The following is a 19,212-nucleotide window of genomic DNA, read 5'->3' on the forward strand; positions in this document are numbered from 1 at the left end:
CGAGCTGCTCTGGATGTCACCTGCATCGCCGTTGGTTACCTGAGGGATCTGCTGACTGAGGGCCGCCTTCAGCTTCTGCAGGTCAGAGGTCAGGTCAACATCTATTACTAACTTCTTTGCAAGAAGAATATACCTAGTTTTATCTGCTTGCTTTGGGTTGAATTTCACATCTACCTGCCCTAAATGTCACATTCAAAACACCAAACTGTGATTGGCCATGTTAAATGTCAGTCGGAGGGCCCTTTCTGATTAAGTGGGAGGTTCTGGCCACAATGAGCTGCAATGCTGCAATGTGCAACAGACTGAAATCTGCCTATTTGCATAGCGTTTAACCATAAAACCTCGCTCTCTTCAGCATGTCTGTCTATAGTTCCAGCAGCGAAATGAGGAAAACATGGTGCTATCTTTCTCCCTCTCTCTCTGGGATCAGGAGGCTAAACTACATTAGAGAGAGGCGAGAACTGAAGATTAGAATAATTAACTTCTGCGGAAAACCAGAGGCAAGGATTAAAACAACATATTCATCACAGCTTTAAACAGATGCTTCCCTCAGAGCTCTTCCACAGGAGTAAGAGCTGTCGTAGCTAATTCCCTATTCCCTGGAGATGCCTGTGATTTTCTCTTGTCAGGGAAATCTGCCTTTCCCTGGCGTACTGTAGCGTGTGCAGCATAGAGACCTCAGCGCCAAGAGCTTTTCTCTTCACTATGAGCAACCCCCGATAATGACAACACTAGGGTTTGACGCAGTTAAAAAAATTGTCAATATTTTTTCAGTATTTTGGTGATATTGACTCTCAATAGCCACTGCACTAACATTGATTCAAAAGTTTAAAGAAGCATTAAAATGATTTATCAAATGCATCTAAATAATTTACTGAAAATTTAATTTAAAAACTAAATTAAATTCATTAATAATAAAAATTATATACTTTTGTGACAATGAAGTGTTGATTACATGGAAGCTTTAAATAAGTAAAACAAAAAATAAAAATAAGAAAATAAAGCTAAACAAATATTTTTTAAATAAATATAAAATAGTTTAATTTAAAAAAAAAAATGTTAACCAAAACATTTTACAAAAACATGTTAAAAACCACACAGGGACTTCTGTGAACATTTGAGCAATAATGTAGATAAACTAGTGCTGTCAAACAATTAATCGCATCCAAAATAAAAGTTTTTGTTTACATAATATATGTGCGTGTACTGTGTATATTTATTATGTATATATAAATACACACACATACAGTATATGTTTTGAAAATATTTACATGTATATATTTATATTATATAATTTATATTAAATATATAAACATAACATATTTTTCTTACATATATACATGTATGTGTGTGTATTTATATATACATAATAAACATACACAGTACACACACATATATTATGTAAACAAAAACTTTTATTTTGGATGCGATTAATCGTTTGACAGCAGTAAGATAAATCAATAAATTTAAATGTCTAATCCTCATACAGTTTGTGCAGTGTTATCTTAGCATTACTGAGACACAATTATTGTTTTTATTATTATTTTGAACAAGTTTTTATATTAGTTATATTTTCTGTTTTCGTTTTAATTTTAGGATTTAATAGGTTTTAGGTTTCATTTTAATTTTAAGTTTTAGTAACTGTGTCTGTCATTTTTTGTCATTTTTTATGTCTATACAGATTTCATTCATTTTTATTTCAGTTTTAGTTATATTAGTACATCAAGTTAAACTAAATTTAGTTTATTTAGAAATGCTACCTTGGCAACCCTCTTATATATGTATATATAAAGTCGCACTAAATATGTATTTTAACATTTTATTTCAGTTAATGTGAAACAAACACAAACAGAAATCCAGTCTTCAGAACGACAGATGCAGAGAAGTTTTATTTCTCCATACATAGTTCTTCTAAGCTGACTTGGTTTTTTAAAACCCTTTGTGTAAGTAAGAGTTTTCAAAATTAAAAAAAGAAAAATTATTTTAATCAGCAAGGATGCATTAAACTGATCAAAAGTGACAGGAATTATACACCGTTAAAAAAAAATTATATTTCAAATACATTTCTGTTAAATAAAGAAATAATGGTTTTCGCATAAATATTGAGTAGAGCAACTGTTTTCAGCATTAATAATTTTAAAAAAAAAATGTTTTTTTGGATGCGATTAATCGTTTGACAGCAGTAAGATAAATCAATAAATTTAAATGTCTAATCCTCATACAGTTTGTGCAGTGTTATCTTAGCATTACTGAGACACAATTATTGTTTTTATTATTATTTTGAACAAGTTTTTATATTAGTTATATTTTCTGTTTTCGTTTTAATTTTAGGATTTAATAGGTTTTAGGTTTCATTTTAATTTTAAGTTTTAGTAACTGTGTCTGTCATTTTTTGTCATTTTTTATGTCTATACAGATTTCATTCATTTTTATTTCAGTTTTAGTTATATTAGTACATCAAGTTAAACTAAATTTAGTTTATTTAGAAATGCTACCTTGGCAACCCTCTTATATATGTATATATAAAGTCGCACTAAATATGTATTTTAACATTTTATTTCAGTTAATGTGAAACAAACACAAACAGAAATCCAGTCTTCAGAACGACAGATGCAGAGAAGTTTTATTTCTCCATACATAGTTCTTCTAAGCTGACTTGGTTTTTTAAAACCCTTTGTAGGAAACCATGATGTGGCCCGAAAGCAGTCGAGCGCGAGAGTTAACAAACGCCCCCCACAGCAGGTGAGGTGTGTAACCATGGCCACAGGCACGGAGGACGCATTAATTTTCATGAAAAAACAAGAAAAGAGCATTATTTTAACAGCCATCCTCGGCAGACCAATCTATCTAGCAAATTAGTTTATAGAGCAACACCCTTCCCGAACTCCACGTCTCTACACGACTAGAAGGAAATTATTCACGTGGAACGAGTCACGCAAGGGCTGAGCGAACGACTGAAAGAGAAAAAGAGAGAGAGAGAGAGAAACAGAGGGACTGTGAACGATGTGTGCGGGGCCAGTCAGATCCATATTTCATATCTGCCATCGGAGCCCCATCAGAGCAGTAGCCCTCCATCTCGAGGGCTTTATTCAACCATCTGCTCCTTTATTACTTATCTTTATTTTGTAACTAATTAACAGCATAATCTTCTAAATTCAGCAAGTTAATTATCATTATTGTGGTCTTTGCAGCATCATCAGTCCTTGTAAAGTGCCGTGTCTGTGTGGCAGGAGAGAGAGAGAGAGAGAGAGAGAGAGAGAGAGAGAGAGATGAGGGGTGTTTGCTTGACGAGGGCTCATTAGATGTTTTCTGATGAGTTGAGGTTTTGTGTGTGTGCTTCCTGTAGATGGAGGTTATCTGGAAGGTGTATGTGTATGAATATGTTTTATGTGCATATGTGAGTATGCTGATGTGGTGCATGTTATGAATGTTTGGTCATGGGGTAGATGTGCATTCGTTTGGATGCATGGATGCAAGCAAGTACTTATTTGGCCATATGCATATAAATAAATAGCTTAAAAAATAAGTCTAATTTCTTAGCAACAGAGTTAGTAAAATCAGGTCATTTCAAGAGCTCATGTTAAATATTATGTGGCATTTTATTAAAATTTGGGAAATGACTGAATACAGTTTAACAACTTGACTTTTTGATGATTTTTTTGAAGAATGCAGGGTTGCAGACTTAGCCCCTACTGAGTGATAACTTAATTTAGCCCTAAACCTGACTAGTTTAAGTCAGGTTGACTAGCGCTCTTCTTCGTTGTCTTTTTTCTCTATCAGATATTTTAGTAATCATCATAAACTCTAAATCATTTGAAAGCTTAAAACCTCAAAATTCATCCTGTGAAAACCATTTTGCAATCGGACACTGTGTTACCATGGAAACTGTACTTTAAAAGCTTTTAGCGGTCTTCTCCTCCTTAGTGGGCGGTGTCAAGTGTCATATTACAAAATGTATTACGGTCTTTTAGAATCAAAACTTTTTATAATCTTGGAAAGGTCTGAGTTTCCATATCCGGTGGTTATTTTGTGATAGAAGTAATATTGACAGAGAAATTTAGACGTGTGACAGAAAAATGCATAAAAAAATTCAATGGAGTTGGTGGCACCCGGTGGCTGTTTGTGGTATAATGCTCTAAATAAAATCTCAAAGGAACCTCAGATTTTTTTATATCAACTTCAAATTTGGAACATAAATTATTTGGACATAAGGCTTTAATTTTAAAGCAATTTTGGATTTAAAAATATTTTGTAAAATATTTATTTTATATAAAATAAAAAAAATTGTACAGTGCATTTTCTTTACATTTCTTTAAATTTAAACTTATATAACTTTTTGATACTTTAATATTTTGAAATGTTTTTACTTCTGCAGACTGTCTTCTCAAAAAAAAAAAAAAGAAAAAAAAAAGAGTGCAACCTTAGGTCTTAGGATCCAAAGCGTTCATGAATTATGACAATTTAAGCCCAAATTTTGGTCTGTAATAACTAATAAATGTATAGTTCCCACATATTAAAGAAGAAAAAACATTTGTTTGATAACTTTTTTTACAATAACTTTAGGGACAGGGTTAAATGGTTGCGTTTGAGAGATGCAGATGGCATACAATTTAAAAAATAATGAACATTTACATAGACTGCTGGTCAAAAGTTTGGAATAATTAATATTTTCAATGTTTTTGAAAGAAAGCTCTTCAGAATTCCTTCTAATAATCATTTTCTGATATGCTCAGTTAATAATAATAGTTTTTATTTTCATCAGTGTTGTGCTGCTGAATGTTTTTGTGAAATTATAAATTGTTTTAAGATTTTTTAATGAATAGAAAATTCAAAAGAACAGCATTTATTTAAAATGGAAATCTTTTATAACATTAAAAATGTCTTTACTGTCACTTTTGATCAATTTAATGCAGCCTTGCTAAACAGAAGCATTTGTTTCTTTCTTTCTTTCTTTCTTTCACTTACCCAAAACGTCACAAAAAATATTAAGCAGAAAAAATAAATAAATGTTTGTTGAGCAGCAGATCATCATATTAGAATAATTTCTGAAGGATCATGTGACACTGAAGACTGGAGTAATGATGCTGAAAATTCAGCTTTGATCACAGAAATAAATTACATTTTAAAATATATTTGAATAAAAAACAGTTATTTTAAATTGTAATAATATTTCAGAATATTACTCATTTTTTTACATTTTACATCACAGGAATAAATTACATTTTAATACATATTCAATTACAAACCAGTTGTTTTTAAATTGTAAAAATGTTTAACAATGTAACTATTATTACTGCATTTTTATCAAATAAATGTGGCCTCTGTGAGAATAAAAGACTTCTTTGAAAAACATAAAGAATCATAATTTCTCCACACTTTTGGCCAGTACTGCATGTTCAAATTTCTCTACAAACATGGAAATAGCTGATCTCTAGATTTCAAAGTTCATGTCAGCATCCACTACTTCAACAGTCCAGCCAGATGCCCTCTTGTGCTCTTGTACAGGAACTACAGAAAGCTCAATGTTGTTGTGTCAGTGTTGTGGACTGTACATCCTCAGTCCCTCTGAGCTGAAGGAAAATCTGCTTACACTAAAACATGCTTGTAAATGAGGTGCATGTGGATGCATATGTAAATGAGCGGGGCAGAAATTACCATCTTGGCTTCTGATTGGACAGGCTGTGGAGAGGAGGGGCCAGGGATTCCAGGGACACTAGGCACTAAGGTGACTGGTCTGACAAGCTGAAAACACACACAGACACCACAGAAAACATCAATGCATTGTCTCCAACACACTAAATGAGATAAATAAAAGAAGCAAACAGAACTAAATAAGACACAAAGGGCTCAGCCCATATCTGTGGCTAAGCGGCTACTATGAGCAATGAAAACAAGAAAACAAAAATGTACCATGTACAATAATGTATCAGATAATAACACCACAGCATTTTTATATTTCCGTAAAAAAATAATAATAAAAAGGGTCTCCTGCCAAAAACAAAATCCAGTAACACATTATTTTAAGGTGTCCTTGTTAGACAATACATGTACTTACTATTATAATAACAATAAATTATGCATAATTACATGTAACTAACCCAAAGCCAAGCCCTAATCCTTACCCTAACCAAATAGTAAGTACATGTAGTTACTTAATAGTACTTAAAGGGGTCATATGATGCGATTTCAATTTTTCCTTTCTCTTTGGAGTGTTACAAGCTCTTGGTGCATAAAGAAGATCTGTAAAGTTGCAAAGACTAAAGTCTCAAATCCAAAGAGATATTCTTTATAAAAGTTCAGAGTCAGCCACACCCCCCTAAAACGGCTCGCTTTAAATATATAAAATATAAAAACACTTTAAATATAAAAAACTTACTTACAGTCCTGTGAGTCAGAACAGAAGGCATTGTAGTCTTCTCTACCAGGTTCAGGAAACAGTCCTCAGTAAAATGCATGCACACACACTAATATTTGGTTTGAACTGTTCTGGAACAGTGTTGTAAATACAACACTGATTTCTATTTGCGTCCTCTTTTGGAAGGCCAAACAAAGTATTTTAGCTTTCGCAACGAAACACACAGCGTCTCCACGACATGGCGACAGCAACAACAATACTACAACTGTAACAAGGACTTCTTAAAATAAAGTGTAACCTAAATCCTATATAAAACACTGCAGTAGGTATTAGGGAATATATTTCTTAGTTTCTTTTTTCCCCATCTCTCTTCTTTCCTCCTGCTGAAAGCCTACGGGACATAATCATATGCTGCTCAGTGTTCCACACAGATCATCAAGCACACACACACACACACACAAACACACACACACAGGGTCTGAACTGCCCCAAACGCGTGTGTATGAGTGATAATGTGTCTCTGCATACATTACCGCACACCTCACAGGCTGACGTCATGAAAGCGGCGCAGTGTCCTTCATCCACCAACACACACTTAAACACACTCGACGCACTGGGGCCGTGTTTAAGAGTGCTTAGATCACTTCCCAGCACACTCATGTTGGATTTGGGAAACCTGTTTACATCTGGTTAGGGGACAGATTGCTTTTTACACATGTAGTAACATGCGTCGCAAATGTGACTCCTGTGACCACTTGATTTGGAGGGGAGGGTTTTTAAAGAAAGGAAAACATCTGAATCTGAACATTCAGTGTTGTTCTAGTCAAGCCTCTGTGTTAACTGTACTTTGGATGTGTGTGTGTGTGTGTGTGTGTGTGTGTGTGTATAACCATAAACGGCTGTGGATCACATCTCTGACAAACAGCGGTCAGGACAAACCCATCTACTACGTCATAATTCTGCAGAAATGGAACACAAAGGAGATGACCTTAAAATGTCTAATTAGCCAAAAAACAAATCTGCCCTCTACAGGCATTTTGGACGTGAAACAAAAACTCCAAAACCTAGTGAGCTGCCTAATTATAGACAGCATTTTAAGGCATCACAGGTGCATTCGAAAGGCTTTTCCAATATTAGGCTGCTTTCTAATATACCTTTGTTTAGAAATTCTATGCCAAATGTCCTTCACAGACAATTTCAATTATACTGTTGTCAAGGTTTTTAATGTCTAGTATTTTCCACCCTCTCTCGGACTCTTAGAATTAAACAAGTCATATCATGGAAAAATATATTACAGAGTTTACTGTACTGAACACTGTAATTCTCTGAACTGTTAACGTGTCAAGCTTTATGGTGTGTTTCTGGCTGTGTAGCAGCCTTCTGAAAAGTATTTTTTAACAATCCCTGATCATGTCAGTCTGATCTTAACAGCACACATCTTGTTATCAGGGGTTGGTGGTTATGTTAATGAGCTCATGGTTGTAATGCCTATGAAACTTTTTAAATGACCTATTTTGTTAAGTCAAAACCATGTCAAACTTTTTGGCCCTTGTTTTAAAATAAGCACAGTTACGGAGAGACATGGAAACTATGGGAGAGGAGAGAGTGCAGCGGGACTGGGTTAAAGGATCTCGAGTCAGGACTCAAATTCTATTTGCAGCATATGTTGAGGCCGCTCACAAGGCTATGCCTCCGACACCATGTCAATTTCTGAATTGCCCATTTTTGTTCCAGAGTTTTCACAGGTTGTATCTACATAGCCAGTACCAGACGTTTATTTAAAAAAAGCAAGGAAAATCATATTTACCATGTAATGATCTCTTAAAAAACGAACATGTTCACTGGTTTAAAGGGTTAGCTCACCCAAAAATGAGTATGCTGTCATTAAAGGGTTCATGATGTGAGAAACCAAATTTCCCTTTGATCTTTTGATACAGAAGAGGTCTTTGTATGCTTAATACATCCGGCAAGTTTCATAACTTAAAATAGCCCATGTGACATCAGTGGTTCAACTGTAATGTTATGAAGCTACGAGAATACTTTTTGTGTGCAAAGAAACGTCAAAGCGCCGGCTCCTGCAAAAAGTATTATTATAGCGTCATAGCATTGCAGTTGAACCACTGATGTCACATGGACTATTTTAACAATGTCCTTACTACCTTTCTGGGCCTTGAACGTGGTAGTTGCGTTGCTGTATTTGCAGGGTCAGAAAGCTCTTGGAATTCATCAAAAATATCTTAATTTGTGTTCTGAAGATGAACGAAGGTCTTACGGGTTTGGAAGGATATGAGGGTGAGTAATTAATGACAGAATTTAAATTTTTGGGTGAACTGTCCCGTTAATGATGTAAACTCATTGCCCAGGAGCTTTCTCTACACACTAGAGAGAGAGGAGTGCGTGTGGGACACTCACAGGAATGGCAGTGGGTATGTGCACGCTGGAGCTGGCGATGGTGGCTGGAAAGGCGACTGGCATCGTCTGACCGTTAGGCAGCTGCAGCAGAACCGGAAACGTGCCGGACACCGGACTGAAGACAGACAGAGAGATGGGGCAAACAGAAACAAAATTCATAACAAATGTTACATTAAAATAATTGAAGTACAGAATTTATATGCAAAGGCTCGTAACATAAATAAGCTACAAAAACAAGCTATACATGCTTTAAAGTCAACATGAAACAGCAATTGCACAGTATTTTACTTTTGTAATGTGACATTTTTAATGAGGAGAAACAGGACGGGAAATATTTTTTTCCATCAAGAAATATATTAAATGGAAAATAATAAATGTTTCTTATCAGAACTGAGTCAGAGGTGACTAAGAGTCAATCACATTCACAATGCTTATTTTTAATATCTATAGTTATTTGCTACTGTAACTTTTTTTATTTTTATATTATTTTGGATGCAATTAATCATTTGACAGCACTAATATATATATATATATATATATTATACACTGCTGTAAATTACATAAAAACTATTGGCAAGATTTAAAAAATAGAGATAGAAAACTGTTTAGGGCAGAGCAATTATTACATTTTAATTACATATTACAAACTTTTTTGTGATAAATCATGCAAAAAATAAAAAGTGTATTAAAAGCAAACAGTGTCAATCATTTTGTGTTCATGTTGGCTTTAAGTGATAAGAACATAAACAACAACAGCTAGAATTTTCTCTTCAACTGGTGTGTGAAACAAAACAAAAGGCTCAAACAAAACCTGTCTGATGGCCGAGCACTTGTCAGTTCTATGATGTAAAAGTAAAGGCACATGGATCACAAGCAACTGAAACTAAATCATAAATTCTCCAAGTAAATGAGTGACGAAAACCAAACACCGAATGAGGCGTGAAAGGAAAAAATGATGGCAAACTAAGAGAGGCGCAGAATAAGTAACGTTTAGAAGTTACTTACACTATCGGTCTACTAGAGGATGGGACCTGGGTTATAACAGAGCTAGATGTTGGAGATGGGAGAGCTCGCTGAATAACAACACCAGCCTCATTGCTGGCCAGTAGTACATTGGCGACTTGGAGGGAGGCAGGACGGACTATAGTGGATGGAGGCAGAGAGGTCGGCTGCAAAGAAACCTCCTGAAAACACCACACGAGAGCCAAGCTGCATCAAGCGCTCACACAAAACTACACTGATCTCCATTACTGTGCTTGTAGCTTTTACATCACAGGGAACACATACATTATTCATCTGCGAATTAAAAGACTGCAATTTGTAGTGATCTACAGTTGATGGATGACAGAGGGCATAAAAGAAATCAGTCTCAAAAAATTACTTCACTGCAATCAAAAGTTTGGGAGTAGGTTTTTTTTAATGCTTTTAAAGTTAAGTCTCGTATGCTTTCCAAGGCTGCATTTATTTGATAAATATTATTACCATTTAAAATAATGTTCTACTTTAATATTTTAAAATGTAATTTATTCCTGTGATTTCAAAGCTGAATTTTCAGCATCATTACTCCAGGCTTCAGTGTCACATGATCCTTCAGAAATCAGTCTAATATGATGCTGCTCAAGAAACATTTCTGATTATTGTTATCAATGTTAAAAACAGTTGTGCTGCCGAAAATTGTGGAAACTGTGATGCTTATTTTTCAGGATTCTTTGATACATAGAAAGTTCAAAAGAACATTGTTTATTTATAATACGATTTTATCAATTTATTGATCAGAAGTTACAGTTTATGTATCAATTTATTTTTTTTATAAAAAAAATAAAAAAAAAACTTACTGACCCCAAACTTTTGAACAGTAGGGTAACTACTGTAATTAAGAAATATGTATATTTTCAGCATTTTGAGAGTTCACATTAGAGACCATGAGTAAAAAAATCATGCTTCTGGAGATCACAGAGCGCTCAAAGTGAATGTTTATTTATTAAAACTGTTTCAGCTTCAATCATAAAGTCAGAATCAGCGTATTTGCTGACTTAGGAAGGAAGTATCATCTTTCTCACACACTCTGGCCAACAAAGAGATTTCTTCATAGAGCTACGGGAAGGAGGGACATTTTTTATTTTTTTGTATCTCTTTGAAGAAATGTATTTTCATCTAAAAGCCAGTAGCTCTGGGACAAGCTACATTAAGCAGCAAACACCTTTCACTTGTGGAATGAGGGGAGAAGGCAGTCACACAAACCTAGACTGCTAAAACATAGGCTATAGTTAGGGAAGACCCACAAACTACGAATTACTGACAACACAATTGTGCACAATATGAGCCTAGGATCCTTGAGGTGGACTTTGCTCTACTACAAGCTCCTTTGCATGAAATATTCTTCAAGTAACTACCACACATAGAGGACCTAAAAAAGTCCTACCTATTACTGCAGCTCTCTGTATAGCAGAGTACTGAATCTCACCTTGTCGTCAGTGGTGGTCGACTCAGGGTGGGGACGGGGGCTGTCTCGGTGGGACTCGATGGGTGTGTGCTCCTCTATTTTGTTTCGAACAACAGGAGTCGCAAGAGGAGACAAGTCCAGAGGCAACTGCAATAACAACATGTAGATCAATGTTTGATTACGCGCATATATCACAAAACAAGCAAGGGAGGAATGTGCTTTTATCCACTGGGATTGAAAAGTATTTTAAAATGTTATGTTAAATTTTTGATTTTGATGGTTATGCTGACATTTGGTGCAGAAAATTGCATTTCTAGTATATTCCACAAATAAAACAGCAAGGAGCACTTTGAATTAAATCTGAAATTTTGAAGTAGAAAGATTGACATTGTATTTTCTAGTAAAAACATACTCCAATAATCTTTGTTTGTTGAATTTACAATTTCATGCATCATGCAAAATAGGACCAGGAACTTACTAAAAATCTTAATGTTTTTTTTGTTCTAGACATTTGTGTTACAATGCCTGTAAAACCCACTTTCACCTTTAATCCTAATAAACTTGTATTACTTTTATTAGTAACATTTATAATGTTACAAAAGATTTATATTTCAAATAAATGCTGTTCTTTAGAACTTTCTAATCATCAAATAATCCTGAAAAACATATAACAGTATATCCACAAAAATATTAAGCAGCACAATTGTTTTCAACATTGATAATAATAATCATGTTTCATATTAGACTGATTTCTGGAGGATCACGTGACACTAAAGACTGGAGTAATGATGCTGAAAATTCAGCTTTGCTTCACAGGAATACATTACACTTTTCCAATTCAAATAGAAAACAGTTATTTTAAATTGTAATAATATTTCTCTATATTACTCTTTTTGCTTTGGTGAGCATAAAAAGACTCCTTTCAAAGACATAAAAAAAATCTGATCAACCCCCAAATCTTTGAATGACAGTTTATTTGCAAAATGATCACACAGCTGAGTTATAAATTGACATCTTTACCTTTTTAATGTCATCCTCCGTGGCCTTTTTAAAGTCATGCTCGAACGGGCTGGTGAGCTCGTTAAACAGCCCGACCTCCTCGCAGTTCTTCAGGAAGCGGGTCGGTGTCGGTGTCTGGTCTGCAACAGTAGCCCATAAAGCCATGAATAATAATAGTTCATGTTCATCTGCTTTTATTGTGAACCGCTGACTTTTCAGACTCACCAGCGATGATGACACTGTCATTGCGTGCTGGACCAAATCTCAGGGTCATCTCATGCTTGTGTTTATGCACCGCCAGGTGGTCTTCATTTGTGAATCGCTGTTGCAGACAGACAGTCATTATGTAGATGCATGAACCATACATAGTAGTATGAAACCGAAAATGGACAACAACAACAAAAAAGCATGTAACTTAATTGGAGTGTATATTTAAATATCTGTTAGTGCTTTAAGTGTGTAACAGTGATCACGTGCCTGTCCGCAGCCAGGAGCAGTGCAGAGAAATGGTTTATCATCACTCATATTCACAGCTTCAGTCTGCCACCTGATAACATGGAAAAAAGACAAACTTGCAATTTGTCATTCATCAACAACATAATTTAAAGCCACACCTAAGAACAAAAACACGTGATTTATATATCAATCAGCATTATTCAATATCCATAATAATGTGCAATAGTAAGTATTATTCTCTGATACTGTTACTAAGAGCTTAATGAACGATGTTGTGTCAGACCAAGCTGTCAAAGCAGGTTTGCCAGGACATAAATACGGATTTTATAAGATTAAAAGCAGAATAACAGGGATTATGCATCACTATCTGTATAATATAAATGTAAACACTTGGCATTGGCCTCTATGTGTTTATTAAACCACTCAGTAACTCACATACAGTAATGATGCTGTAATGATCAGGCTGATGCTCATTGATAACAGCACAACCTATTGTCACTTTCTGCTTTAAATCCCTCTAAACAACACTGTATCTCTATTTTCCACAGAGCCAAACTCAAAGCGCTTGTGTCTTTAACCACAAACCTGTGTATTTCCAGCGACACCAGGACTGTATCATCACAAAACAGGTTGTTTACATCAGTATCAGCAGGCTAATCAATGCTTAGCCTCATCTCTCATTTATTTCAATGGAAACTCAGCTAGCTGTTAGCATGCGTCGCCATATTAATAACAAAGAAACACCGACAAGCTTTGAATGTGTCATAAAAATGCATTTTAGGGCATATACATATTCAAACGATTCTGCTAGTCACCCGAAAGCTTGTGTAAAAAGGCGTGTTTGTTTATAATTACTGTGCGTTTACGCGCTTACTCACCCGCAGGCTGAACCCTGAAGAGCCAAAGCACACTTATACCACCTCTCGCGAGAGTTGGAAACTCCGCTAAACTCTTCAGTGCAGATATTCTCGCGAGAATTAGGTACTCCGCTCAACCCAGAGCCAAGCCCTTTAAACTCTGATCTCGCGATGAATAAATGCTCTGCTGAGCCCTTCACACTTCAAATCTCGCGAGTGATGAGCTCTGGTTTTGACAATTTAAACTCGTTTTATATCAGATTTAACACATTACTTTTTAATGTAATGCATAATATTTGTGCATAAGCAAAATATTTTTCACTGTAGCTCTCTTCACAAGTTTAGCGTCTTTTACTACGTGTTGGTATACCATGAAAACCATGCAAGTAATATTATGTGAATAAAAACAAATACAGACAACACAAAAATACGGTAAACTGTGATCTAAATTTATTTAATGCAATTTACAAAAGCAATTGAGGTTTTAATTGGCTTTCAACCAACTGCTATAAATTTACAGTCATACTGTTGACCAACAGTTTAACCCCTGAAAACATCTGAATGGGCCTTACAGTCTACAGACACAACATCATCCCTATTCTGATGTACAGAAAGTGCTATCAGGTTCTTTATTTCCATGATGAGTTTCAGCTTGATATGCCAGCAGCACCGATGGAGCGGTTGCTTTTCTCATTCAGTGGGCATGAACAGGATCGAGGGTTTAAATAGTTGAACAATTTTTAATTGTTACATGATTTAGTGGACTTTCTATTCATACATTTTCTCTCACAGAGACCGACAGCAGACGTTTTGGTAGCAACAGCAAAAATATGTAGTTACAACTGTACTAAATGCGTTTACGTAACTAGCAGATTTTCACATGGCGAACAGGATCAAGAAAGCAACCATCAAACAGAAGAGCCCCATGGCTTCAGACAGAGCAAAGCCCAGGATGGCGTAAGAGAAGAGCTGCTGCTTTAGAGATGGGTTCCTGCAAAATAACACACAACCATCTTACTGAATCTTGCTAACATGGAGAGACATTTGCAAACATCTGGACAACGTAAGATCCTTAATACTTCAATTACTTTGAAATGCATGTTTACTTTGTTGGAAACAATACAGCTCAAATTCGGGGGATAGTACTTTTTTGGGATACATTTTTTTTTTTTTTTTTTTTATTAAATTGATTGAAAGTAACAGCAAATTATTTCATACTCCTACAGAAAATTTATGTTTCAAATAAACGCTGTTCTTTTGAACTTTCTATTCATAAAAGAATCCTGGAAAATCAGTTTCCACAAAAATATTAAGCAGCATTATATTACTATATATTATATTACTATTAATATTTTCAGCATTGATAATGAGAAATGTTTCTTGAGCAGCAAATCAGCATATTAAACTGATTTCTGAAGGATCATGTGACACTGAAGACTGGAGTAATGATGCTGAAAATTCCGCTTTGATCACAGAAATAAATTAGATTTTAAAATATATTCAAATAGAAAACATCTTAAATTATAATAATGTTTCACAGTATTACTGCTTTTACTGTATTTTTGATCAAATAAATGCAGCCTTGTTGAGCAGAAGAGACGTCTTAAAAAAAGAAAAAAAAAAACGTACTAACCCTAAATGTAGTGTATAATAATGTAACATCATAAAATAATATATTATAATGTGAAATTAATACATAATCTGAAATTTCAATGTCTCTTACCTGGCATATCCGATGATAAGGCTCCCGAACACTGTTCCGATTCCAGCACCGGATCCAGCCACTCCCACGGTGGCAGCTCCCGCTCCGATGAACTTGGCAGCGGTGTCAATGTCGCGGCTCACAGCGCTGGTCTGGAAGCTCCTGAGGGCCGACTGAGGCAGGACCTACAAGAGGAAGAGAGGACTTACTTGACCTCTACACGACCCGAGTGTTCGGCCTGCCACCTACTGTCCCGTAACAGCAATAGCCAGAGAGCTCAAACATGATGTCTACTTCAATGACAAGAAATCACTTTTCTGACCGGGGCTAAATACCAAGTTCACAAGGAGCAGAGAAGTTATTACAATTATTTCAAATGCCTTAAAGAGACAGTCACACAAAAATGAAAAGTGTCATCATGTCATTACATTATTTTGTTAATGTTTGAAAACACATTAATAAGACCTGGGAGGTTTCTATCCTTCCATTGAAAGTCCAGGTAACCAAAACTAAGAATATTATCGAAAAAGCTCGTAAAGGTGTTGTGAAATTAATAAATATTAGTGCTAGGCAACGATCAATTGCATCCAAAATAAAAGTTTTTGTAAATGTGTGTGTGTACTGTGTATTTTTATTATGTATATATAAAGACACACACATGCATGTATATATTTATGTTATGTTTATATATTAAATATATGTATATAATATAAATTATATGAATATAAATATATAAATACATGTAAATATTTTCAAAATATATACTCTATGTGTATGTCTTTTATTTTGGATGCGATTAATCGTTGCCCAGACCTAAAAAGATATGAATAGAGCTTTTTAATCCAAGTCATATAAAGACATACAATCGCTTTATATGATGAACAGATTTAATTTAGGCTTAACCGAAGTATTTAGATTAGAGGTCGACCGATCGTGGATTTTGCCGATACCGATAGCTAGGTTGGACCACACTGGACGATACCGATTAATTAACCGATAGTTTTTAAAATGGATACTGAACAAAAACTAAAATAGTGCTTTATTAAAAAAAAACAGTACTGAATCATACTAGTAGTAGTAGTAGTAATAATAATAATAGTAAATGTTGAAATTAACACTCTAACAAGGAACAATACTTAAACGGCTTTCATTAATCTTAATGTTACAAATGGTCTCTTATTTTAAAGTGTTACCATTTCATTTCAACAGTCATGCTTAAAGATGCACATCTTTAAATATATACACAAAGGCCATAGCATTAAAATTATATACATATGGATATTGTATGTACAGTGGGTACGGAAAGTATTCAGACCCCCTTAAAATTTTCACTCTTTGTTATATTGCAGCCATTTGCTAAAATCATTTAAGTTAATTTTTTTTCCTCATTAATGTACACACAAAAACAGTTTATTTAATCACCAAACGGACACAAGTTTACTTCAAGAATGAACAATGAGGCATAGAGGAGTTTGAAGTTCGGTGTTTAAAAAACAGAGCAAACGGAAAGAGAAAGCGAGATCTATATTATAGCTCTATAAATGAAGCATAGACTTTACTAGAGCCACAGAAAGACAAACGTTTCACTGAAAATGCACAATACACAATTCATTATGTACATTAACCACAATTAACAACGACAAATATAATGTAATTTAATGGAAAACCATGTCAATGGCGCGGCAGGATTTTCTGTCAGCTGCATTTAAATTCACGTCTGAAGTTTCCCGCTCTGTTCAGCGTGCAGTATCAATAGCATGTGCTGTTGATTTCAACCACTAGAGGGCGCTCTCGCTCTGTGTAATGACAGCAGACCCTTCTCAGCCGCTCCAGCAACAGACGCAAGTCGGAAAACTATCGGCATGGATTTTTGCCGATAACCGATAGTTCCAGCAATCAACTATCGGTGCCGATTAATCGGCAAAACCGATACATCGGTCGACCTCTAATTTAGAACAACATGAGGGTGGAAAAATTATGATCATTTTTGCGCGAACTACCCAAGTAGCATGCTTGCAGTGGATCAGAAGAGCTCTATTTCAAAGAAGTAGATCAAGTTACACTTTATCTTTTGTGTTATTCTTACACTGATGCCTTGTACATCGTCTACAAAGCATGACCGTTAAGAGCTACTGTAAATGAAGAGAGATATATTGAAAATCAAAAGGCAGGTTTGACAATCACCTCTGGTTTGACCTCTGGTCTGGAAAGCACAGCAGCAGAAACTGGCCTGTACAGGGACCTGGATCCCACACGCACCTAAAACAGACACACACACACACACACACACACACAAATACACTGTGTTAATGGATTATAGAAGAATAACCTAAACAATTTTGTGAATTCAAACAGTGGTGAACAGTAGTTAACCGTCTTCTGAAAGGCATGTATTCTGGAAAAAGTCAGTTTCTGAAGCATGTACATAAGTTACGGCTCAAGGTTCGCTACAGGACAAATGTGTGCTGGCGGCAACACTGCATTAAGAAGACACATATATATATTAGGGGTATTAAGTGGTCTTCATATAGGACAGATCCACTAAAACTCATCACCGTAAGTGTGTTAAGTGTTAACCAACAAGGCCAATACCAACAACCTGTCTATTACAATGGGCTGCTAAGCTCCACTGTGCCCTTGATAAAGACAACTCCAGAGGGCTGCTCCTGAAATAAGTTACCCAAAGTTACCTAATAACTCAAATGAATCTATTTGAGGTGGCAGAGATACAACAGGACAAGACGTAGTTTTATGCGCATCTTATTCAATGCATATACAACAAGAAATACCAGACTGGGTGGCACAACCATCCACTAACACAGGAGGCTGACAAGATTAATGTGTTATTAACCAGCCCAGCGTTTGATCTTAACCTGTTAAGCGTTTTGCGAGCTCAAAACTTTGAAACTGAAGCAAAAGGTCAAAGGTAAACTATAACAGCGCGTGACGTTTTGCGTCAACGCTTTTAAACGCGTCTCGAAATGAATGAATTACTGAGGTCAGGTTGAGCCCGCAGGCCGCTTTCTCTCTCTCACACTCACACACTCACTCACACTCACACTCACTCACTCACACACACACACACACACACATTACTGTGTCCACTCTGGGGCAGATGGGACACTCTGCTCCACTACAATGACTCAATTGACTCTGTTGTTAATTTTATTCTTATTTTATCTCATATTGATCAGATGTATCAACTGACAGGGTTCCTTGTAAAGTTTACAGCTTTAGTTGAGCGGCTGTTTTCATTAAGAAAACATTTTGACACATGCTGAACCTGAATTTCAATCAGACCCATTGCCACAGGTGTATAAAATCAAGCACTAGACACTAGATCTGCATTTATCACACTCACACACACTCACACTCACACACAGTGTTTTTCTGAAGGAGACTTCACTCACCAGGGCAGGTGTGGAGACGAACTTCGCGCAGGTGAACATTTTGACAGGTGAGTGATTTTGAGCGGCCTGGGACTTCTGTAATACAAAATATGAAGTCAGAGAGGAATTATACGAGCTGGAGAAATAGGCCTGTCGTACGCAACGAATGCGTGTGCTAACACTATCCCGATCAAACCCGCGGCTCTGAGATCACACAGACTGAAGATGAATGTAGATTTATGTGAACGCAATTATTTCTATGCAACTCACCGAAGGCAGAGGTCGAAACGCCGGTTGAAGTGCGCCTGCGCACAAGCGACACTGCGCGAAGACCCGGATGTTGGCGTGACGTCAACGCAAGGTCGCTGCTTTCGAGCTTTATTGGAAAGAGCTCAGAGACAACTCACAATGCCACAGAAATCCAAAATAGTTTTGACTTTATCATAAATACGCCAATAGAATATAATAATAATGTATTACCACACATGTGACCCTGGAGCACAGAACCAGTCATCAGTAGCACGGGTATATTTGTAGCAATAGCCTACAATGCATTGTCTGGGTCAAAATGATCGATTTTCATCTTTTAGTTCCAGTTT

The 19,212-nt window shown here is 35.8% G+C and overlaps 2 protein-coding genes across 2 annotated transcripts in view; both read right to left on the minus strand.

The window, feature by feature from the left end:
* The window catches only part of LOC107742976 (cyclic AMP-dependent transcription factor ATF-2-like), a 36,679-nt gene extending 22,965 nt beyond the window's left edge, over window positions 1–13,714 (minus strand). Inside the window, exons 1-9 of the mRNA XM_016556065.1 lie at window positions 13,544–13,714; window positions 12,687–12,756; window positions 12,435–12,531; window positions 12,231–12,349; window positions 11,232–11,357; window positions 9,773–9,951; window positions 8,768–8,882; window positions 5,656–5,742; window positions 6–75 (exon numbers count right to left, since the gene is read on the minus strand). Of these exons, the coding sequence (XP_016411551.1) occupies window positions 6–75; window positions 5,656–5,742; window positions 8,768–8,882; window positions 9,773–9,951; window positions 11,232–11,357; window positions 12,231–12,349; window positions 12,435–12,531; window positions 12,687–12,734 (841 nt within the window). The 5' untranslated portion in view covers window positions 12,735–12,756; window positions 13,544–13,714. The remainder of the gene's footprint in view (window positions 1–5; window positions 76–5,655; window positions 5,743–8,767; window positions 8,883–9,772; window positions 9,952–11,231; window positions 11,358–12,230; window positions 12,350–12,434; window positions 12,532–12,686; window positions 12,757–13,543) is intronic.
* Window positions 13,715–13,950: 236 nt separating this feature from the next.
* Window positions 13,951–18,982, minus strand: LOC107742959 (ATP synthase F(0) complex subunit C3, mitochondrial-like). The gene is made up of 5 exons (XM_016556049.1): window positions 18,884–18,982; window positions 18,635–18,709; window positions 17,409–17,483; window positions 15,246–15,409; window positions 13,951–14,513 (listed from the first exon to the last, which is right to left on the minus strand). Exons 2-5 carry the CDS (start codon window positions 18,671–18,673, stop codon window positions 14,399–14,401), a joined length of 393 nt encoding a protein of 130 aa, XP_016411535.1. The 5' UTR covers window positions 18,674–18,709; window positions 18,884–18,982; the 3' UTR covers window positions 13,951–14,398.
* Window positions 18,983–19,212: the final 230 nt, after the last annotated feature.

The sequence above is a fragment of the Sinocyclocheilus rhinocerous genome, unplaced genomic scaffold (genome assembly GCF_001515625.1).
Source record: "Sinocyclocheilus rhinocerous isolate Xijiao unplaced genomic scaffold, SAMN03320098_v1.1 scaffold45, whole genome shotgun sequence".
Classification (NCBI taxonomy): domain Eukaryota; kingdom Metazoa; phylum Chordata; class Actinopteri; order Cypriniformes; family Cyprinidae; genus Sinocyclocheilus; species Sinocyclocheilus rhinocerous.